The sequence below is a fragment of the Lagopus leucura genome, unplaced genomic scaffold, assembly GCF_019238085.1.
Source record: "Lagopus leucura isolate 7727_CA_CO unplaced genomic scaffold, USGS_WTPT01 Super-Scaffold_100004, whole genome shotgun sequence".
NCBI classification, from domain to species: domain Eukaryota; kingdom Metazoa; phylum Chordata; class Aves; order Galliformes; family Phasianidae; genus Lagopus; species Lagopus leucura.
The window spans coordinates 68931404-68955344 of NW_024962264.1; the positions used below are offsets into that span (position 1 = coordinate 68931404).

At 48.8% G+C, this 23941-nt stretch overlaps 1 protein-coding gene across 8 annotated transcripts in view; it reads left to right on the forward strand.

Annotated features, from left to right (window-relative positions):
- Positions 1-23941, forward strand: part of EXOC6B (exocyst complex component 6B) — a 246067-nt gene that overhangs the window by 11633 nt on the left and 210493 nt on the right. For all 8 annotated transcript variants that reach the window (XM_042872008.1, XM_042872009.1, XM_042872012.1 and 5 more), the window contains exons 2-3: positions 17241-17406; positions 22905-22952. In XM_042872008.1, the coding sequence (XP_042727942.1) occupies positions 17241-17406; positions 22905-22952 (214 nt within the window). The remainder of the gene's footprint in view (positions 1-17240; positions 17407-22904; positions 22953-23941) is intronic.

Below are 23941 nucleotides of genomic sequence, written 5' to 3' on the forward strand. Positions count from 1 at the left end.
TTGATTGGTGGTGTTGGCATAGTTGGGTGGTTGATTGGTGGTGTTGGGTACGGCTGGGTGGTTGACTGGCATTGGGCTTGGCCTGGATGATTGATTGGTGGTGTTGGGTATGGCTGGGTGGTTGACTGGAGACGTTGGCCATGGCTGGGTTGATGGCTGGAGATGTTGGCCATGGCTGGGTGGTTGACTGGAGACATTGGCTATGGCTGGGCAGTCAATTGGTGGCACATGGGAAGTGACTTGGGAGCATGGTGCTTTCCGAGGCACTCGTCCTCACCTTTCCAGCATCTGTCAGCAATCCATACACAAGATTAGGCTCACTGACTCATACACTGCAGAATGCAAAAGGCAGTGGTTGTCTTGTCAACCAGTTGGCTAGATGTCACTAGTGTGGAAGTTCGAGGCTAGTAATGGAATGGTTTAATGAATGTGAGGACAAATGGGTTTTTCTTGGTTTATTTTTTGTGTTTATTTTTGGGACAATTTGCATACTTAAAATAGCAAAAAATTCCAAGTATTTCCCGGTTCCTGGTAGGTTGTTTCCTCTTTGTTCAGAGGATTTGGATGCGAGCATGACTGTTCAATTCAGGTACTGTGGCCTCTTTCTGCTAGAAAATCTTATTTACTTCTTTATGTGATTGGATTCTTCAACCTCTGCACTTGAGGCCCTTAGTGGAAACCCTTCTCCTTCTCCACCCTGAAACACAAGCAGGAGGGCTGGTTTTTCACTTCGACAGACTGTCCTCTGCTCTTTAATGAGCTCTTGGCGTGCTTTTTTTTGAGTCTCCTTAATGTGGATCATATTTTTAGAGCAGCTCACGCTTGAAGCCATGCAGGGTTGATTGCTCAGCCGTACGCTTCCCCATCTGAGCCAGCTGAAAATAACCAGTCCCCAGAGGTGGGCAGGGAGCACGAGGTCAGCTCCATGCACAGCCCCAGTCACCTGCTTCTCCTTTGTGTGCAAGAGGTTGGCACTTTGGGGGATTTTTGTTGTTCTCCTGAATGGGATGCAGGAGGTGAGAGGTGATGTGGGAGCTGATGGAAGCTTGGAGATGAACAAAATGGAGAGCTCCCAAAATCAGGCTATGTGCCCCATAGGGCAGGTAAGGCATTGCTGCAGCTGGGGCTGTCCCTTAGCACCCATAGCAGCTGTGCAGGGCTTGTTTTGATCTACATGCTGCTCGGGTGGGATGTCAGCTGGGAACCACAGCCTTCTGTATGGGCAGGAGCTGGGTGAAGGCCGGCCGGCTGCACGGCGTGAGAGGGACAAGCCCTGTCTGAGCAGGGGAGGTGGAACTCATAAACACTCAATTGTCCTCATCTAATCAGCAGCCCTATTTTTACACATCCTGCTCTGTGTTGATGGGGTTGTTTTTTTTTTTGTTATTTGTTTTAACTTGAAGCAGTGCACTACTATGTTTCTCCTCCTGCCCGCTTCCCAAACAGGAAAAGTCAGGACTTTATTTTTTCCTCTTGAGGAAGGACTCTAAATGGCTGCTGAATGACACATGTATTTTGACAAGGCAGAAGTGTAAAGGGAGTCACAGAGTGGTAAGGTTGGAAGGGGCCTTAAAGTCCGTCCAGGCATAGGGCAGCACAGCTCACCAGACAGCGGTGCCAGGGCCTCACCTCAGAGTGAAGAGTTTCCTCTTCACTTCTAATCTAAATCTCCCCTTTTTTATTTTGAAGCCATTCCTGCTTGCCTTGTTATTATTAAACCATGTAAAACATTAGCTCCCCTTCTATTTATAAGCTCCATTTAGGTACTGGAAGGCTGCAATGAGGTCTCTCCAGAGCTTTTTCCAGGCTGAACAAGCCCAGCTTCCTCAGCCCATCTTCATATGGGAGGTGCTCCAGCCCTCTGCTCATCTTTGTGGCCCTCCTCTGGACCCATTTGTTTCCACCAGCATGAAGATGCCCCATCTCTGGATGTGTCCGAGGCCATGGATGGGGGCTTGAGCAGCCTGAGCTGCTGGGGGGCTGCATGGAGTGGGGCTGGGAGAGCTGTGAGGTCCCCTCCAACCCAAGCCATCCTACGTGCCTATGGTAATGATTTCAGTCTGTCAGTGAACTGACAGCTGACCCATTGCGGCTGTCTTCTGCTGTGGGTGAGGGATGAGTGTCAGAGCTCCGTGCATCACTTCTTTGTTTTCTACGTGTCTGCTTTTTCTTCTTAATTTTCCCACTGGGGGACACTAGGATCCTTTGAAGCAAATTGGCCCTAGGCCTGAGACGTTACACGTTGCCTTTTTAAAATTCCTTTTGCACTATCAGTTGGACGCAGCACCCTTTGCTTCCTGTCCTAAATAGCTGCAGAGAGTTGCTTTGTTCAGCTGCAGTGATTGCTGTATGTCGAGCAGCACACAGTACTGGAGCCTAAAAACTCTCTAGGAACCCTTATACGTGAAGTGCCATCATCTGGGGTTGTTAGGATTCATTTTTGCTGAAAGCATTTAAAAAAACAAAAACCCTCCCAACCTGAGCTGCTTGCATTTTGAAATGACTGTTTTAGATATGTATTGCCATGGGGGGGATGTGTTGGGGTCGGTGTTGATCTTGGAGGCCTTTTCCAGTCTTCACAGGCAATCTATAGAGTCATTAAGTGTTTTGTTGATTGGGTGTTGGGTGTAAGGAGTGCAAATATTCATCCACTGCTTGTTAAGGAATGCTGAGTGGTGGTGCTTTATGCAGCTCCAGGCTCAGTTCAGACCCAATTCACACCACTGCCATCCGTGTGGTGGAGCCCTCTCCCTCCACAGAGGTGTGAGGGTTGGTGCAGCTCAGCACGAGGGAGGTGGATGTTAAATCTGAATGGTTTGTTGACCTGGAATGCTGTGCTGCATCTTCGAGAAGGGCAATCTCAACGTGGAAGCTGATGGACAGATGCCTGCTGCAGCATTCTGTGTGCCGGCCTTCAGCTTCCCTTCTCAGCACTCTGTTTTCCTTGGCAGTGTTGATAGGGTTTTGTTTTCTTTTTTTTTTTTTAAAGGCTGAAGGAACTATTAATTTATCTTCTCTGACCTTTGCACAGTGCAGATCGTATATTCCTCAATAAAGGCTGTGACCTTTGCTTGAGCTTGAGTATGGTTTCGGGTTGGGATGAGTGTTACTGTAAAAGATGCTGTGATGGAAAATTCATCTTCTCCCTTGATTTTTTATTACAAGCAGATTGCTCTTAGTGCTAGCAAAGCTGTGCCTTGCTCCAGGGGGGGAATTTGCTTGGCATTGATTCTCACAGAATCACAGAATGGCCAGACTTGGAAGGGATCTCAAGGATCATGAAGCTCCAACCTCTTGCCACATGCAGGGCCACCAACCTCCCCATTTCATAGCAGCCCAGGCTGCCCAGGGCTCCATCCAACCTGGCCTTGAACACCTCCAGGGATGGACAGGGCATCACAACCTCTCTGGGCAGCTTTTCAGCACCTCACCACTTCAATCTAAACCTTCCTTCCTTGAGCTTTCAATCAGTATTTCTGAATCCCTCTCAACCTGTCCTTTCTTTGCCAGTTTTCCATACAGATCTGCTGCATCAGTAGTTCCATCCCACAAACATCAAGCAGCAAAGGAATGCCTGCTACAAGCATTACCCTTGAGGGGAAACCCAAAGCAGATCCCTGCAAACCAGTTATGTCATCATCCAGCCCCTGAGGGTGATTTTACCTGGCTGCTTCTGCATTCCTCTTATTTTCTGTGCACCTTGCAATTGAAAATCAGCATCCCCTGTCTGTACACAGGGTGGTGTTTTCTATCTATTAACAGTGTCAGCACACCGGACTGGCTCTGAAGCTCTCCTGGTAGTTCTGGGTTCCAACACTGTCCCAGTGCACAGCAGATGGGATCTGTATCCCCAGTTCCCAGATGAGCACGTGCTGTTTGAGCGCAGCCTTCCTGCCCTCACTGAGCAGGAGTCCACAAAGCACTCTCCCTTGTGGTAAGGCTAATTTGTCCCTATGGTTTTCTTGTTTTTGCTTCTACAAGAAGCTTCGTTTCTCTGGCTGATGTGTGACACTGAAGATGAATGGCTGTGGCTGTCTCTGTCCATCGCACAGAACAAGTTTGCTTTGTATTTTGGGTTTTAACTTTCAGCATGGGTTTTTCATTGAGCTGTAGCACAGCAAGCTGTCTACTCTAATAACAGCAGACATAAATTGGAGGTAAAATCTTCACGCCTGTTTCTCAGTCTGGCACTTCTTACTGAATCCTTTTAGAGAACCAGTGAGTGCCTGTTTCTCAGCTACATGGCACAAGAAGAAACGTATCCCAGATGGATACAGGCTGCCCAGAGAGGCTGTGATGCCCTGTCCATCCCTGGAGGTGTTCAAGGCCAGGTTGGATGGGGCCCTGGGCAGCCTGGGCTGCTATGAAATGTGGTGTTGGTGGCCTTGCCTGTGGTAGGGAGTTGGAGCTTCATGATCCTTGAGGTCCCTTCCAACCCGGGCCATTCTGTGATTCTGTGATATGTTTTCTGAAATGTGATGTGCTTTTAAAACAAACTCAGATCTGTGCTTTTTTAAACAAGAAAGATAATTTTTTTTTTCAATTTTCCCTTTTTTTGCCAGTTCATTTCAACCACACAGCTGCTCTGGGGAAAGCAGTGACTGAATATTTAGGTGGGTCCCTCCATCGGAGAGCCTGGTCCAACTTTTGTGTGCTGAGTGAGGAACCTGTGGGAAGGGCTGGAGCACCACTCCTATGGAGAAGGGTTGAGGGAACTGAGCTTGTTCAGCTTGGAGAAGAGAAGGCTCTGGGGAGACCTCATTGTGGCCTTCCATACTTGAATGGAGCATATAAACAGGAGGGGGAACGGCTGTTTATGAGGGTGGCTGGTGATAGGACAAGGGGGAATGGTTTTAAACTGAGACAGGGGAGGTTTAGGCTGGATATTAGGAGGAAGTTTTTCACACAGAGGTGGTGAGGCACTGGAACAGGTTGCCCAAGGAGGCTGTGGATGCCCCATCCCTGCAGGCATTCAAGGTCAGGCTGGATGTGGCTCTGGGCAGCCTGGTCTGCTGGTTGGTGACCCTGCACATAGCAGGGGGTTGGAACTGGATGAGCACTGTGCTCCTTCTCAAACCAGGCCATTCTGTGTTCTATGATTCTACGGATTGTGTTATCATTAAGATTGAAAGTGACCTCAAAGATGTCCAACCCATCCCACCATGCCCACTGACCCTCAGTGCCACATCTCCATGGTTCTGGAACATCTCCAGGGATGGTGACCCTCCCCCTGTGCCGAGGTGACCCAGTTCCTTGGTGCTGTGCTGTGCTCACCTCCTGCTCAAGGCTGGCTCTGCCTTGCTTTTCCTGGTCATAGAGCCTGCCATGGTTGATCTTTGGGCTCCTTGCTGGCTCCTTCTGCTCTCCCTTAGATTGCATAGGAATATTACAGACAAGGAAACAGCCCTTCACCTTTTCTGAATCTGTTGTCAGCCCATGAAAACTTAGGGTTTCCTTTGGTGCCATCAAGTGGCAAACGGCAGTACTGTTGCTCGGCTGAGACGAGGAGGAGTGGTGGAGGCTGCAGTCATGGAGCTGCCCTTCTGCTGAAGGGAGCGTGGCCAAATCCCATGAGACACATCTGTGTGTGGGCAGCATACAGCCTGTGGGTGTCCCGAATCATTTTGCAGCCTCTGCATCATTTCCAGTCGTCGGGAGGATCTAATCTCCCACTGCAGGTCCTTCAAGAGGACGTATCTCTTGTTGCTAATATAAAAACTCTTTCCCTTCCACGTATTGAAGAGGTTCAGGATCTTCCTGAAGTGCAGCTGTTCCATTTGAGTCGCCGTGTTTGCTTTGCTGGGCTTGCAAGCAAAGGACTGCTGAGCACAGAGCCCTTATCACAGGGTTGCTCAGCAGCACCATCAGGCTGTTCAGGTGTGCAATCCTTGCAGTAACAACTGGCTCTGTTTGCACAGTGAGATTTTTGGCTGGGGTGTGAGACTCTGTGCTGTAGGATTATCACTGTTTTTGTCTCTTGGTAAACTGTTTCTTTTCCCTGTCCTTTGTATGCAGAAAGATGTGTGTCAGCAGTAAGGTTTGCCTTGGGGTAGTACTGCATTTTGCCTGGCTATGGCTTTGGTTATCTCTTACTTTTGGATACTGGAGAGGATCCAATATTGTTCTGCATTGCTGAGCTGCTGAAACATGGGTCTCAATGCATCTGCACAAAGGCTGACGTGTGCAACAAAAGTCACCTTCCCTTTGCTTCTCCCTCTTTCTGTGATAGAATGGTCTCCTTAATAATGACCTCTTTTGGCCCTTACTTCTATGTAGATGTTACATATATAGGCACACCATTCTGTGTTACTTAGTTTCTGTGTGCAGATGTTCATTGTCCTAATTTTCCCTGTGCTATTCTATTGCCGCTGCACCATTAAAGTGATATAGAATATATAGAAGATATTTAAAAGATATTAAAGAATTGTGTTCTTAAATCATAAATCTTCAATCTTCAATCAGCCAGCGCTGCTGCTTTGGTTTCTCTTCTCCCCAAGCCCTTTGGTTACAGTTTAAGCTGTCTTCATGCCTCGTGAACTGGTTTGTTGCCAGTTAAGAAAAAGCCCAATTGCATTTCACTGCAATTAATTGTAATTAGCACGGTTGTTTGGAATCGAGAAATGACTCCATGTCTGTGAGGACCAGGACGAGGAGGCTGTAAGTATGACTCAGCCCCGTTGTAACAGTTGCCATCGGATGGGGACGGCTGGTGGGAGGTGAGTTTGGATAGCTCATGAGCAGCCACTGCCTTTGGGAGCACACGAGGGAATTTCCCCGCTGCTGAGAACAATTGTTGGCAATGGGCTCCTGCAAACAGGGCGAGAAGAAAGGATGAGACCCTTTGAACAACTTGGGCATGGGTTCTTGGGCTGTGGTAGGGGTGTGTGTGTGTGGCCTAGGATGGCTGTAGTTTCCCCAGCCCTTGCCTGGTGCTGCTCAGCCTTGCATATGGACACTTGTGCCTTTACCTGTGCAGGCAGTGTGAGCAGCTTGGGCTCATTATAACAGCTCCATTTTAGGAAATAAATACCAGGACAGCATGTTATGACTGGGGTTCTCCTGTGCTGAAGCTGCTCCGGTGGCTGGAAGCTGTTGAATTTCATAGAATCCTAGAATGGCCTGGGTTGAAAAGGACCACGGTGCTCATCTGGTTCCAACCCCTGCTGTGTGCAGGTCACCAACCAGCAGACCAGGCTGCCCAGAGCCACATCCAGCCTGGCCTTGAATGCCTGCAGGGATGGGGCATCCACAGCCTCCTTGGGCAACCTGTTCCAGTGCCTCACCACCTCTGGGGGAAAAACTTCCTCCTCATATCCAACCTAAACCTCCCCTATTTCAGTTTAAAACCATTCCCCATTGTCCTATCAGCCTTGTAAACAGCCATTAATTTGGGGGGTGGAGCTGTGGGTATCCCAATTCATCACAGGGAGTGGGGCCAGCTGGCCTTGAAAGGTCCCTTCCAATTCAGTTCTTTAATTTTGCTGAGGTGGAATAAAGAATCATGGAGGCAATGCAATTAGAATAGCTTTGGAAGAGACCTGCAAAGATGAAATCCATCTGTCCATCCAAGTGCTGCATCCCCCATGCTGGCTCAAACACCCCAAAGCCCACCCTGCCGGTGCTGCAGTGCTTGGTGCCAAACCAGGTTTTCTGTACCCACCTCGGATACAGCAGGCTGTTATCTGTGTGCTTGGCAGGGGTCTGAAATCTGTATGGACTTGAGGTCTGGTGCAACAGTGACCTCAGTTTATTCATAGAATGGCCTGAGTTGGAAGGGACCTCAAGGATCATCGAGCTCCAAGCCCCCTTCATAGGTAGGGCCACCAACCTCCACATTTACAGAGCTCAGCCCCCCCAAAAAGCCTTACTTTAACCATGCCTGAAAGATCCACCTGCTAAATCATTATCTATTCGTTTCTATATGAGAACAAGAAATCTATCTGAAAACACAGTGTGGAAAAACTACCTGGCATGACTGAGAATAGTATTTCTCCCAGAGCTGGGTGAGTTCTGACATACTCAACAATGCAGCTGCATAAGGACAGATAAAAACAGCAGTGACATCACACACTGATATTCAGTGCATTAGAAATATAAATGGGTGTTTTCAATCAGTCCTTGGAAATAATCTTTCCATATTAATACTCCTTTATATGAGGAAAATCCCACAAGGATTGTAAGCAAAAGAAAGCAAACAAATGACCAAGCAAAAAACCTCCATGCAACTTTAAAAAATAAAGGGATGCTTGCAGTTTGTAAGTTGAGCATTTAGTACATCCTGCTGTTTCCTACAGGTTCAGTTCCAGAATTGGCTGTCATCACCTGATCTTAGCAATGAGTCATTTACAACTTCACCCATGTACGTAAGCACAAGGCAAAGCACTCCTTACAAAAAGCAAGGTGATGAGGCTGTTTTATACCTAAGATGTTCACCGATTATTCAATCAAACGTCCCAAATCTACAGTATTGCAAGCTTGCACATCTTCTGTCCCCCCAATCTGTGGAGCTGCATAGCTATGGAAAGTGCTGACAAACCTGGTGACTTGAAGTAGCAGGGCACAGAGTTACACGTTATGAGAAGCACAGCCCAGTCCTGTTCCTTTTGAAACCAGCAGTGTACGTGCTGACATCTAATGCTACACCAGGCTGCCCATCCAACCTGACCTTAAACACCTCCAGGGACAGGGCATTCAACACTGAGGTGATGCTGTGTTTCCCCATGGGTTTTGGTAACTCTGCTCTTTAGATTTCAGTAGTCTGAGGGAACTTTGCTCTTGCTGATTCTGTGTCTGGCTTGGAGGCTTGGGAAACCCACAGTGTCTGGCTCACACAAAAGCATGAAGCCCTTGGCTGCGGGCTCCCTGCATGCAGAGTTCAACACGAGGCCTTCCAGCTCACCAAGCTGGCCTTGCTTGGCTTGCCTGCATGCTAAAAAGCCAATGACGCCTTGTTTGAAGCTGAGCCTCAGTGCAGTTCGGCTGCGGTGACACAGGGTGGCGGTGCCACTTAAAGCTCTGCTGGCCCATGGGCCGGGCTGATGGCTTTGGGCTGCTGTCAGCAGGGCTGCGTCCCTTCGGTGGCTCCGAATTACCTTCATCTGTGTGTGTGTCTGCTTCTCAACTCTGCTCTGATGTGCTCCGTAAGCTGCTGAGCTGAGGGAAGGTAAGAAAGCCCCTGGGAGTGCTGCTGATGTCCACATCCCCAGAAATAAATCAAACTGCCCCCATGCCTGGGATGTACAGCTTCACATTGCCAGGCTTTCAGTCCCTGCTTTTGACTTTCATTTTGGTTTTAATCAGCTTTTTAGGTCCTGCTGCAGCTGTCTCTCTCCCCAGACACATTGCCTTAAAGCCCCTTTGGGCTTCACGTGAGTTCAAGAGCAAAATGTTGCCATGACTCTTCCCAGTAATCTTTATTTCCCTGTATCTGGAGCGAGACCTTTGCACATGTGGGCCATCTTTGCTGTTTGCTACCTCTGGTAAAGTCGGTTTTGCTGGCAACAGAGATGCTTCTAGTCACTGGCCTGCTGTTGCTGTTCTGTTTCATGTCTGGTGCGTTGAACTCTTGTCAGCACATCTTGCATGGGACTTGTTCTCTTTGTGCTGCATTTGGATGAATGCTGGCCTGAAAGATCGCTTAAAGCGTGCTCTCACATTGCTCCTGCAGTGCTGCTGACCCCATAGCCTTGCTTTGGCTGGCCCCAACAGTCTGGGTGCCACTTCTCTTACAGGTCTTTGCTTGGGACCGAGCGGTCTTCTACACTGTGCAAACATCCCCAGCCCCGCAGCTGTCTCCCAAAGGAATAGGAGAACAGCTCTTAAAAGGAAAACAGCTCAGTGTCTGAGTGCTGAGTCAGACTGAAGCATTTCTCAGCCTGTGGCCAGACAGCTGGGAGGAGCTGAGAAACAGCGTCTGCACCATGTATCACAGGAGAGCCTCCAGCTATCTCACTCTGAAAGGCAAGCAGACCCATGAGAATCGATGCTGTGCAAGAATTGCTGACCAGGCTGGCTCCCACTGCTTGGTTTTTGTCTGCTAGTGGTGATCCCTTGAAGAAACCCTTCTTGGAAGTCTTTATAGGGCTGAGGAGAGTCTGAATAACTGCCCTGCGCTGTATGGGCAGTGCCTGGTTCCAGGAAAAAATATACCATAGGGTGGTGTCTGTGGGAGATACAAGGGGCTGATTTGTGTGTGTGTGTGCTTTGTGCATCCCTTGGCTGATCTCTGTGCCTCCTTTGCACAAGAAAACTCTGTGAACATAGCATGCAGAGCTATTGAATGTGGCAGAGTATAGAATCACCCATCTCTCCCTGGAAGCACTCAAGTCCAGGCTGGATGGGGCTGTGAGCAGCCTGGTTTATGGGGAGATGTCCCTGCCTATAGCAGGGGGTTGGAACTAGGTGATCTTAAAGGTCCCTTCCAACCCAAACCATTCTGTGCTTCTGTAGCATCGCCGATGTTGGAAAAGACTTTCAAGATCGCTGTATACACAGAATGTGGTTGGACTCGATGACTGTGAAGGTCTTTTCCGACTGAAATGATGCTGTGATTCAAGGCTGCTGTGTTTGTAGGCAGGTTACTGGGTACTTGTGCTGTTACCCATCCCTGCAAAGCACTTCCTCCTCTTGGAACAGTGTAACTAAGGTCAAATAAATGTATGAAATGCTAAAAGTGAAGACATGCTTTCAGTCTCAAGCTTTCTGCCATTGAAACACACGTCAGCAGCACGATGTGAAATCACTTTCCAGTATTTGGGTGCTTTCTGATGTTTCGTTGGACTAATCTGTTATAGCTGAGGTGTGAATATATGGCAGAACTGTCTGCCAAGATAAACAAGACCACATCTCATCGCTCCTTGGCGCCGCTCCTTCCGAGTGATTAAAGACTGCAATATCAGCTCCTTCCTCCTCAGCTGGGGAAAAACTGCAGGGATGCAGAAGTTCAGAGCAGTCCCAAAAATGGGACAAGTTTGGGGGTAATCATAGGGCTGAGAAGAGTGAGGGATGCCACAGCCGGTCCTGTTATCGTTCTGCTGCACCTGCTTAGGTGGTGCCTCTTCTTGTCCTCAGTGGAAGATGATCTGATAGTGGAGGTAACGTCCTCCCACCTGTGTGGATCCTGGGCTAAAACTGGTCCTGATGCCTCTGGGTTCTGTCTCAAAGGGTGTTTGGGTTTGGACATCTTCCTAATGTATTTGGCAGGGATGTGGAAGCCTCAGAGGCATTGAGTTCCTCATGAGAGTGACTCCATTGCTTCCCTGGTTGGTATCTGCTGTTGGCTGTGGGAGAACACAAGCCAAAATGTTTCATTTCCTTTCTGCTTTGAATTTGCCTGGCTTAAGTTTGCAGTTGTGTTACGCTCTCAAGCTTTTCTTCTCTGTCTGAATTAAGCTGCTCCCTGGTACCTGGCCTGGCTGTGAGCACGAGGTTTTTTGTTTGGGTTTTTACCATGTGTTTATTTGTGGCTCATGCTTGCATCTGTTAATTCAGTCGGCTCTCAGTCTCCTCTCTGTATAAGCTGAGTGGAGAATCATCATCACAGAATTGCAGAATGGTTGGGTTTGAAGGGACCTCAAGGATCATGAAGCTCCAACCCCCTGCCACATGCAGGGCCACCAACCTCCACATTTCATACCAGCCCAGGCTGCCCAGGGCCACAGACAACCTGGCCTTGAACACCTCCAGGGATGGACGGGGCATCACAGCCTCTCAGGGCAACTGCTCCAGCACCTCACTGCTCTCACAGTAAACAACTTGGCCCTGATCTCAGTGTCCTGCCATGTCCAAGGCACTGTTTCCATCCTGTGAACTTCTGGTGTCTTTTTGGTACATCCCATAGCTCTGGAATTGCACGTTCCCTGCCTTGGAGCTGTTATTTCCTCCTCAGCTTTGGGTACTAAGAGAAAGTAGCCCACACCGCAGCACATCCAGGTCTGTTGGTTGGGTCCTTGCTGTAGGCACTCAGTGTGCCAGCACACCACTGTGGGAAGGGAGGGGGACACACATCATTTGTAGCTCCAAGTCCACATCCTCTGATCCTTGCAGGTTTGTGTCTGCCCCCTAACAACAGTACATTCCTGCAACTAAGTGTGATTAGGGCGTATCGTTACATTTCTCCCTTTTTAAAAGCCATCTTGTTTACAGGCGTTGTAAAGATGATTCATCTCTGCCTTAATGTTAACCAGCTTGGACGGGCTGAAATTTATCTCACTTGGTTCTAGCTAGCATTCCTATCCTACACATGGTGCGAATCAACTGTCCTTCCAACTTGAAAGAGCTTGAGAGAGCAGGGCCTGCTGACGCATCGCTTTTGTTCTTGGGGGAATTGTTTCCATTGTGCTCACTTGAAAAAAAGGAGAGAAGTTGAAAGCTCTGCTCGTGGCCAGTTCTCTCCATACTCTCCTCAGCTGGGGGCATTCGTGTTTGCTGGAGCTGTTCTGGCTCGCCTGCCTGGGGTTGCTCCTTACATTTCCTGGCTCTTCTCAAGGCCGAACGTTAATTGCTTCAAGCTCTCCCTCTTCATGCCTTTCATCATCCCAAGTTCGTTCTGTAATAGGGACATTATAACCGAGTTGTTCCATTATATTTTCAATTAGGGTAATTATTTGTCGTTTTCTTCAGGATCTCGTTGGCACAGAACAGCTGTGTTCAACCCCGGCGATGGCTGCGGCTTTACGGTGGCTCCGTTTTTCCAATGTATGATCTGAAAGTCTTTATTGTCGTAAGCGAACGTCTGAGAAGGCTTTAGAGCATTTTAATACCCAAGACTTGATCTTGTACAAATGAAGGAAATGGGAATTTGTCCTTTCACCATCAGTGAAAGTGGATTTGGGTGCTTTGAAGTCCTTGTAAAAGTTGGGAGAGACACGATGCCCAAAGCCCCATTCCTGCCCAACATCAGGTGGTTTCCAAACAGCTCCAGCTCTTCTCTTCAGACCCACTAAACATAAATAACCTTCAGAAGCCACCACTCCATCCTCTCCCCGTCTGCGGAGGTATTTGGTCTCTCCAAATGTGTCTGATCTGCTCTCACTTGACATTTTTCTAACTTATTCTTAGAAATGATCAATTTAAGCAAGTTCCATAACATGCCCAGATGATCTATTTTGGAATTACAATTACAGAACCTCATGTCTAATGTTTAACCTAATCCTCCTGGGCAATTTAAGCCCATTACTGTTTTTCTTCTCTTCAACAGACGCAAATATTTGCACGGGAATGTGAGTCTGGGCTTCCTTCAGTGGTCACACATCCCAAACTCTGCTGCCTGTTCATCCACATTTCCTGCCTGGTGGTGATGCTGTTGCTGTCTGCATCAACTCCAGATGAGTTTCCCAGAGTAGGCATCTATAATTAGAAAGAAGATGAGCTTTCAGTGACGGCACTGCAGAAGAGAGCAGCAGTCTGGGGTGAGGTTGAGATTTGTGGGGAAGGAGGGGTTTTGAGTTCCAGACCTCAGTCTTGGATCACAGGGGCTTAAGGCAGAGTTAGTGACTCTTTTTCAAGGGTCTGATGAGTGGTTCCAACTCGGCAAGGTTAATTAGACTTTGTTGGGGTTCTATGGCAAAATGCTACTTAGAATGGCTCGGGTTGGAAGGGACCTCAAGGATCATGAAGCTCCAAGCCCCCACCACAGGCAGGGCCACCAACCTCCACATTTCATAGCAACCCAGGCTGCCCAGGGCCCCATCCAACCTGGCCTTGAACACCTCCAGGGATGGACGGGGCATCACAGCCTCTCTGGGCAGCTGTTCCAGCACCTCACCACTCTCTCTGTCAAGAACTTCCCCCTCACATCCAATCTAAGTCTTCCCTCCTTCAACTTCAAACCATTTCCCCTTGTCCTGCTGTTATCAACCCTTTCACAGAGTTGACTCCCCTCCTGTCTGTAGGCTTACTTCAGGTCCTGGAAGGCTGCAATGAGGTCACCCCGCAGCCTTCTCTTTTCCATGCTGAACAAGCCCAGCTCCCTCAGCCTGTCTTCATAGGGAGGTGCTCCAGTCCCCTGATCACCTTTGTGGCTCCTCTGGACCCCCTCCAGCAGCTCCCTTCCTTGTACTGCGGGCTCCACACTTGGATGCAGTACTGCAGATGGGGCCTCCCAAGAGCAGAGTAGAGGGGGACAATCACCTCCCTGTCCCTGCTGGCCACCCCTCTTCTGATGGAGCCCAGGATCCCATTTGCTTTCCGAGCTGCAGGAGCACACTGCTGGCTCATGTTAAGCTTTTCATCTATCAGGACTCCCATGTCCTTCTGTGCAGGGCTGCTCTCAAGGAGCTCCTTCCAGTCTGTATAGATACCTGAGATTCCTCCAGCCCAAGTGCCAAACCTTGCACTTTGCTGTGTTGAACGCATGTCTTGAGCTCATGTGGGTTCTCTCCCTACAGCTGGCCAGACCCGTTGTTTTTGGGGAAGCCCAATGGACTTCTCCCACACCTCCCTGTTTCCTCTCCAGCAGTTCAGAATGCTGTTCCATCAGCTGCATGGAGGCTGTGTCCCACACGAGCCGGCTCCATCCTGCCACTGCCCTTTAGCACCAACACTTCCTGAGCTCTGCTCCCTCTGCCAGCCCCTCAGGGACTGCTGCCTCCCAGCAGGCTTTGACTCCCCTCGGTTTAGTGTCACCGACGTCTTTCAGAAGCACAGCCTGCCTTACATTTTCCAATTTGCTAATGAAACCACTGAAGGAAAGCAGGCCCAGAAGAAATTTGTGTGGAATCGCTGTTGAAAAGCCCCTTCTGGTCGAGCCCAGTCACTGACAAGCAGCAGCATCGTTTGGGGATGCATTCGGATGCTTTGTGCCTCGTGAACGTGTGTGGTTTACGGTCGCTTTCTGTACCACCATCCTCCCAAAGTGCTGGGATAGCCTGGTCCTGCCTGCAGCCATGCTGAGTGCCCATGGGCAGCTTCCCTGCTGCTAACCTGGGTTGTCCTGCCGTGTCATGGCTTTCGGTGATGCCTGTAAGCCCTGCTCCAAGGCTGTGTGGTGATGGGATGCTGCTAACAGTGCAGGTAGCAGCCCTGCAAACTTCCTTTGACCTCTTTGCCGTGGAGTTGTTGCACCACTCTTGGTTCTTTTTTTTTTTTTTGCTTTGCTCAGTAGTTAATTTGTTTATTATGAAAGTTAGAATAAGATTAAACAAACTGTTAATGCTTTTATGTAGCTTAATGAGAAGAAAATGTTTCTGAGGGATGAAAACCACTACACAAGTTTAAAGGGGGGGAGAGGACGGCTGAAAAAAATCGAAGTCCACAACAGACTCAGGAATTTGTTCCACTTATTAATTGAAAACAAAAGCAAGTCCCTTCGGTTCCACTGTCCCCAGAATGTCCTCCTTGCATTGTTCCAGATCTCTTTTATTTTGCCTCTGGAGATTTCCCTCCTCTGTGCTCGCAGCTGAATTTATTTAGGTTACTTGGGAGTCGCTGTCCTGCAGCCGCGCGGCGGGCGGCTCTCGTTGGGAGTGAGGTTGCAGGGTCAGCCTTGTAGCTTCTCATTCTCCAAAACTGCCTGGAGCCCCTCTGGTTAATGGCTGAGCCTGAGAGATGCAGGAAGGACCTCCAGAGTTAGTTCCTAAAGATTTCCTGCTGTTAATTAACGTATGTGCAGTAACTTGAAGCTCCTGGGGTGTTCTTGCAACGCGTTTGGGGCATCTGGTGTTGCCACCTTATCACAGGACCCCAACCTGGCTGAGGATGGAGCCCCTCTGGGTCCATCCAGCCCTGCAGCGCCTCAAGACCCCACGCTGGGCTCTCCTCACTGGGTCCTTCCTTGCCAGACCAACAGTCAGCCTTGTAATAAACCAGAAGTCTTAGTGCTGAGTGCTGGGAGCGGTGATTGCGGTGGGTGAAGGTGTACAGAAGTGCTTCCTGGGGTCAGGGGAGACCTCTTGTACTCCAGTTTGTGTTCAGTGCCTCCCCAAGCCCAACCCTATGATTCTATGATTCTAACCCACCCCACCACTGTGCACATCCCCCAATGCCACATCCTTATGGTTCTGGAACACCTCCATGGATGGTGACCCTACACTGCCTGGGCACCCTGTGCCCAACCGCTCTTCCCACAATGACATTTTCCCTAATATCCATCCCTATTTTCAGATGAACACTGCATTAACATAAGGCCATGCTGGGACCTCTGCTCTCATGGAGGCGTTTGCCCATGATGGATATCTTGGAAAGATTTTTCTAGTTGACCTTTTGGTAAAACCAAAGTGGAGTTTTAACGCGTGTGCAGAAATTGCGAAACTTCACGATACGATCCAGGAGCTTTTCCAAGTCTTCTACAATGGTTTTATTTAGCCAGCATAGTTCAGAAATGCAAACCAGAGGGATGTGTCAGCGAGCACAGCCTTCCATCGCTGGGTCATTGCTGCCGTGAGTGTGGTGGGACAGAGCCTCTCATAGAGTCAGAGAATGGCCTGGGTTGCAAAGGAGCACAATGCTCATCCAGTTCCAACCCCCTGCTATGTGCAGGGTCACCAACCAGCAGCCCAGGCTGCCCAGAGCCACATCCAGCCTGGCCCTGAATGCTTCCAGGGATGGGGCATCCACAGCCTCCTTGGGCAACCTGTTCCAGTGCATCACCACCCTCTGAGTGAAACTGCATATGTTCAATGTGTTGAAACTTGTGTGTGAGTCACCTTCTCGTGTCTCCTGAGCTGCTGGGTCCATCACTATGAGAAAGGCATTGAGGCTCTGTGTGCAGAGAAGGGCAATGGAGCTGTGAGGGGTCTGGAGCACAGCTCTTATGGGGAGCAGCTGAGGGAATGGGATGGCTCAGTCTGGAGGAGGTCCAGGTAGACTTTATAGCCCCTAACAGATGTAGTTTGCCTGTTGTACACGAGTTGTCATCTCCACGTTATGTTTGTGGCCATGCATTGTGAGCACCCTGAGCTCCACTGCTGTGGGGCAGCACTAGATGGCACTCTGTCTCCAGCTTTCACCTTTCACCAGCAGAGCTCTGCAAAGAAAAGCAGAGCACCGTTGCAGCACGTGTAGTTTTAGGAAGCTGTGTCTCTTTTTGCCTTTATTCCAAAGCGGAATTGTGCTGTTAAAGCTTAGAGATAGGAAGGGGAATGAGATTTGGCAGCTGTAGAGCTGATACTTTTCCTTTGTAGCTTCCCTCTCCCCTTTAATATATATATATTTTTTTACAGATTGGATTCTGGTTATTTCTTGTCAGTAATGATGCTGACAGGTTTTGGAATCGTGGCTCACTGTGACATCTTCTTTTTTAGGTCTGTTTACGATGGAGAGGAACACGGTCGTTTCATGGAAAAACTGGAAGCACGAATCAGAAACCACGATCGGGAGATTGAGAAAATGTGCAACTTCCATTACCAGGGTTTTGTGGACTCCATCACAGAGCTGCTGAAAGTTAGGGGAGAAGCCCAAAAGCTGAAGGTAAGAGAAAGCTGCTGGATGTGGCCCAGGGCAGCTGGCTGCAGGTGGCCCTGTCTGAGCAGGAGACTTGGACAAGGTGACCTCCAGAGATCCCTGCCAACCTCGAGTGCCCTGTGGTTGACCAACCAAACAGACATCTCCTTTTGTCCAGAGCCTCTCCCCTCTGCCTGGGAAAAACCAAACCAAACCCAACAACAATGTTAATTCTTTCTCCCTGTAATGATCAGTTAGTCATATGAAACTCGACAGTTATTTTGGCAAACTGGAATGCTGTGGTACATCAGAAGTGTGAGGAAGATTAAAGCTAGGCCTGTTCTGTGTTAGTAAACATGTGTTTTTCCTGGGATACCTTCGGCCAACTTCTTAAGCTCTGCAGTCAGCAGCATGTCTGCTGTAGCACCATCCACTTCAGTGCCTCATCTGACATCAGATTCTCATTGCAGAGGGCGTTGCGTTTGAGTCAGATCTGCAGAAGTGGCACGGGTTGCCTGGAGAGGTGGTGCCTCCATCCCTGGAGACATCAGGTCAGGCTGGAGGGGCTCTGAGCACTGATGGAGCTCAGGGTGTCCCTGTTCATGGCAGGGAGCGAGAGCAGAGGGCCTTTGGAGGTCCCTCCCATCTCAAAGTGTTCTGTGGTTCTTTGGAAGCAGTCTGGTGCAGAGCTGACCTTAATTGTGAGATATCTGCATGTTGTTGGCAGGTGAGATATTAATATTGAAAAAATGAACTTCAGAACATTGTGAGGTGCTCAGAGGAAGCAGGAACAGCAGTGAGAAATAAGTAGTAAGTACAACAAGAATGTTTGCACAAACCCATAGCTTGATTCTCTTTCTCCAGCATCTCCAGGTGTGGTTGGTTTAACTAGAAAGTAAAATGGATAGAGCAGGGAATGGGGAAGGTAAAATGGTTACGGCTAGGAATGAGTTTTGCAAGTATGGTGGCCTTTAAGCTATACAAAAAGATAGGAGAAAGGGAGGTTTTCATCTGTTTATTGGAAGAAATGCGTTCAGCAGTGTGTGGAAAAAGGTGTGTGTATGATTGGAGTGTAGGTAAGTGGTAGGAAGGAAACTAGGCAGGTTTCTGGGGACACAAAAGGTCTGGAGCTTGGTGGTGGTCCTGTATGCAGTGGTCAAGTATGCTTGTGGTTTAAGCATGGCTTCTGTGCCTTAGAATGGGAATATTACACAGTCTGGGGCATATGAGACATACATGACATTGGAATAACTTGGTGAGTGTCAGAGATTGGAGAGCTTTCCTTGTTTTCCTCCAGAAGTTGGAACACAGCTGGGTGGAGTCTGTTGAGGAGATCCTTTCTGGAGGGTGTGTGGGACTGCTTGTTGGGACCTAGAGGAGATAAAGCCATAAATAAGGGAATCAAAGTCTCAGAAAAGCACATTTTCTGGAAAAGAAAAAAAAAAACACCCCACAACCATTTTAACTTCAGTGGGTTTTTTTTTTCCACACATGTATTTATTCATTTAAAGCTACCTTGGGCATTTCCATGCAGGCTTCTGGATAGACACAGCCCTGATGCCACAAACCAACGTGTGCTTTCAGGATCACCTTTGTGGGGATGTTTCCTTGCATCAGAGGCACTCTTATTAGGACAAGGCCATTGGAAATACGACGAAAGAAGACTTTTTTTTGTTGTTGTTGTTGTTTTAATTATTATTATTTTTTTTTAAAGCCATTGTTTATAGCCAAGAATTCCACATTGTTTGTTTTCAAGGGCTTGTTGCTGTTTCCCATTCTGCAAACAGCTGCTTTGTTGGTGGCACGCTGTGAAGTCCATCTCTACCCTCAGGATCTCTCTTGATTTCCATCACTATGTGATCTATTAAACAGCACATTGGAAAAATACACACAGAAGCCTATTGGAGAAATACTGAGCCCTCTTTGTACGGGTTTCTCCAGGGAATCATCTGCGAGTCCAGTGGTGAGAGTGAGTTTTGTTCCAGCTATTCAGTCTGCATTTGATCTCAGCCCTTTTCTCAGTAGTGCAGGTCTTTGAATGGACATCCAAGCAGCTATAAAGTAAATGCCCTCCATATTGCATCTCTACTATGCATCCTAAATAGGAGCCAGTACTGCCCTGTTCCTGCTCCCACTTCACACTCCCACTGACTGTTGGATGCCTTAGACCAGCCCAGCTCCTGCACCTCACAGAGATTCCACTGGAAATTAAAAGACAGATTATAAACTAGAATGGTTCAGCTTGTAGACGTGACTGGAGAACAGATCTCAGAGGGAAAGGGCTGCTGACAACCTCAGCAATCCCCCTCATCTCAATCACGTTATGCTTCAGCTGGGTCACTCCTGATGGATTTCTCCCTAACCCTAACCTTAACCTTAACCCTAAGCCTAAGCCTAACCCTAAGCCTGAGCCTAAGCATAAACCTAAGCCCAAGCCTAAGCCTAAACCTAAACCTAAGCCTAAGCCTAAGCCTAACCCTAACCCTAACCTTAAACCTAAGCCTAAGTCTAAGCCTAAGCCTAAGCCTAACCCTAACCTTAAGCCTAAGTCTAAGCCTAAGCCTAACCTTAAGCCTAAGCCTAAGCCTAACCCTAACCTTAAGCCTAAGTCTAACCCTCCCTCCAGGTATTTCTGCCCTTCCATCTCTGGGAAACTCAAGTTAGACGGTTAAAACCCCCTTTTATTTTTTGTTACATCTCCTGTTTTTTGACGTGCCAGGCCCAAAACAGGGGTTATTCCTTCTTGTTTCTGCACCAGCCTTCTTCTTCTGCCGTTTGGAGGCTGTAGGAAAATTCGCTGGTCTTGGTGTAAGATCATCAGCCCCAGGCTATCCTAGAGGGTTGTGCTTTTGATGTCTCTCACTGCCTTTAGTTTCCTACTGTGAAGTCTTTCCAGTTGACAAGGTTCTCTTGTAGTGTTTTGCTCTAAGTGTGGTTTTTTAAGCTGGACCAGTCACAGTGAAGCAGTGCATAGGGTTTATTTCAGGTGCTTTGTAGGGCTCTGAGGGAGAGAAGATTGAGGTTGGATGTGAGGGGGAAGTTCTTGACAGAGAGAGTGGTGAGGTGCTGGAACAGCTGCCCAGAGAGGCTGTGATGCCCCGTCCATCCCTGGAGGTGTTAAAGGCCAGGTTGGATGGGGCCGTGGGCAGCCTGGGCTGCTATGAAATGTGGAGGTTGGTGGCCCTGCATGTGGCAGGGGGTTGGAACTTCATGATCCTTGAGGTCCCTTCCAACCTTGGCCATTCTATGATGCTGTGATTCTCTGTTCATGCATACCAACCAGATGTAGATGCAACATCAGGTAACAGCGTCGCATAGGCTGGTGTTCACTTGTGCTCACTGCACTCACCAGGTCCTTCTTCGGAGCTGCTGTCCTGGTGTGTGCTGCTAAAAGTGCCCTGGTCTCACAGTGGATTCCTATAGGGAGTGGATAAATGAGGAGATGGTGATGGATAATTAACCCTGTCCGTGGGTGCACCTCCGGATTGGGAAGTTGGTTGCCAGCTGGAAGGCCCACTTGACAGCCACCCCTCCCCTCGTCTGAAAGGGATGTGAACAACCCACATAGGTGGGTGCTGACACGAGATGGAGCCAGCACAGCTCTTCAGGGTCACACGGGTGCCCTTGGCATCCATTCCCAGGATTCCTCTCCAGTGGCCTTTGCTCTCCTCTCTCATCACTCTGACATTCTCTAAATGATAGCAGAGCGATGCTTAAAGCCCACAAACAAAAGCCCTGCTCAGTACCACATGTTCCCCATAGAGATGAATGAACTAACAACTCGAGCATCCTGTGAGTGCCTCGTGTGATCCACTCGTCTCGTTCTTCACATGTGCCCACCTGTTGTCTGTCCCCCCCCCCCCCACCTTGCTGTGCATCTGTCTTAAATTATCAGATCCCTCCGTCTGAGCAGCTTTGCTGTGTCTACTGAGAGTCCCTATAAATAATCACCCATCTCTTTTCATTGTGTATGGATGTAGATCCTGAGAACGAAACAAAACACAGCCCCCTGCCTCCAAAAGCTCGGTGTGCCGGGGGGTTTGCATCTCTGCTTTAGCCAGGATCGATATGTAATTTTAATAGAAGACTCATACAGCCTTGGCATTATTTTAGGAGCAGTTTTAAATTACCCGACATGGATTCCTTTTTCCTGGTGGGATTTGCAGGATATAAGAAAATAAAATAATCTTTTGGAAGAGATGCCATGCTCCTGCTTGTAAAATCTCAATACATCATAAAGGAAATGAGCAGTTTTTGCACAGGGCAAGCAGCCAGGAGAGCTGAAGCTACTGCGGGAGGGGGAGCGATCTGATGCAGATGCTGTGCATGGATGTCATGAAATGACTGCTCTTCTTGCATGGTGGCAAGCTACTAATGGCCAGCATTAGGCACACAGGGAGGGCTGGAAGGCATGCATCATCCACGTTCTGCTGGGTAATTGGAGAATACTTCCACTGGACACCTTCACTAATGATGAAACCATCCTGAATTCATGGCTGCTCTGTTTTGGTGGCAGCTGGAGAGCTCTGCAGCTCTGATGCTGCAGCTGTGAGGAACTTCTACGTGGAGAAGTCAGGACAATTTAGAAGCACTGACCTATGAAGGCAGCTGAGGGAGCTGGGCTTGTTCAGCCTGGAGAAAAGAAGGCTGTGGGGTGACCTCATTGCAGCCTTCCAGGACCTGAAGTGAGCCTACAAACAAGAGGAGAGTCAACTCTGTGAAAGGGTAGATAACAGCAGGACAAGGAGAGATGGTTTGAAGTTGAAGGAGGGAAGACTTAGGTTGGATGTGAGGGGGAAGTTCTTGACAGAGAGAGTGGTGAGGTGCTGGAACAGCTGCCCAGAGAGGCTGTGGATGCCCCGTCCATCCCTGGAGGTGTTCAAGGCCAGGTTGGATGGGGCCCTGGGCAGCCTGGGCTGCTATGAAATGTGGAGGTTGGTGGCCCTGCATGTGGCAGGGGAAGGGGGGGGTGGAGCTTGAAGACCCTTAAGGTCCCTTCCAACCTAGGGCATTTTATGGTTCTATGTACTCTGACTGGAAGCCAAGCTTTTATATGACTTGTGGGATGTTATGCTCTTGAACAGACACATATATAAAAAGCAAGTGCCCTACTGCAATTCACATTTCTGTCAAGCTCTGTTTCTGGTTTTTGTGTGTAGAATGAACAGAACTCCTCCAAACACACATGAACTGGTTCATAAAATTGCATGATGCCAGTGGAAGCCCAACTGCAGGTAAAATAGACCTGAGTACAAGAATAAAGCTCTGGGAGATCCTACAAGGACAAGCCTGGAAGTAACAGTTTGCAACATTAATAGCTATAAAAAGAGGATTCTGTGGGAGAAACAAAAAGTAGTTTTGTGGCACGTTAATTTTGCACTGTGAGGCACCTGTTTCGTGCCATGCAAGAGAATGGCGTGTGAAAGGCAGCGTGCTGATGTGTGTGAGCAGTTTCTTCTCCTGAAAAGCTTTGTCCTGATTTATGTGTACTTGTGCTCTTTCTTTCTCCTTTCCTATCCCCACAGAACCAAGTGACGGACACCAACCGAAAGCTGCAGAGTGAAGGAAAAGAGGTGTGTGCTGCACTCACTTGCTGTCTTTTCAGCTTTTCCAGAACGTGGCGGTGCTTGGTGGTGGCAAATGACTGAGCAGTGGTAATTGCTAAGCATGGCGTGGGTGCCCCAGCACAAGAAAGATAGAGAAGGTCCAGAGGAGGGCCACTAAGATGATCAGAGAGCTGGAGCACCTCTCCTATGAGGAAAGGTTGAGGGAACTGGGCTTGTTCAGCTTGGAGAAGAGAAGGCTCTGGGGAGACCTCATTGCAGCCTTCCTGTGCTTGAAGGGAGCATATAAACAGGAGGGGGAACTGTTTACAGGGGAGGCTGTTTACAAGGGTGACTGGTGATAGGATAAGGGGGAATGGTTTTAAACTGAGACAGGGGAAGTTTAGGTTGGATATGAGGAGGAAGTTTTTCACTCAGAGGGTGGTGAAGCACTGGAACAGGTTGCCCAAGGAGGCTGTGGATGCCCCATCCCTGCAGGCATTCAAGGCCAGGCTGGATGTGGCTCTGGGCAGCCTGGGCTGCTGGTTGGTGACCCTGCACATAGCAGGGGGTTGGAACTGGATGATCATTGTGGTCCTTTTCAAGCCAGGCCATTCAGTGATTCTATGATTCTCTCCTACTACATTGTTGTGTGTTAGACCAGTGACTCCAATGAAACTGACAGATAAAACTGCCCTGTGGGGAGGAAGTGATGCACTTTACCAGAACCAAATAAACATACCCACTAGCTTGAGTGGAGGATTCTCTTTTATGCTCCAGAAGTAGACCAGCCAAGGCTTTCACAAACCCCATCCCAGGGGTTGGGACTGGCTGGCCTCACAGGGCCCCTCTAACCTCAGCCATTCTGAGATTCCATACACAGTGCACTGGAGCACAGAGCTGTGGCCTTCCCCTTGGAAAGGACCAAACCAAAGAGTTCTCTCTGGTGTACAACGGCCAATCCTTGTTTTTGCCCTTATCCACGTGCACAGGTTTTTCTGCTGGAGCGTTCAGAAACC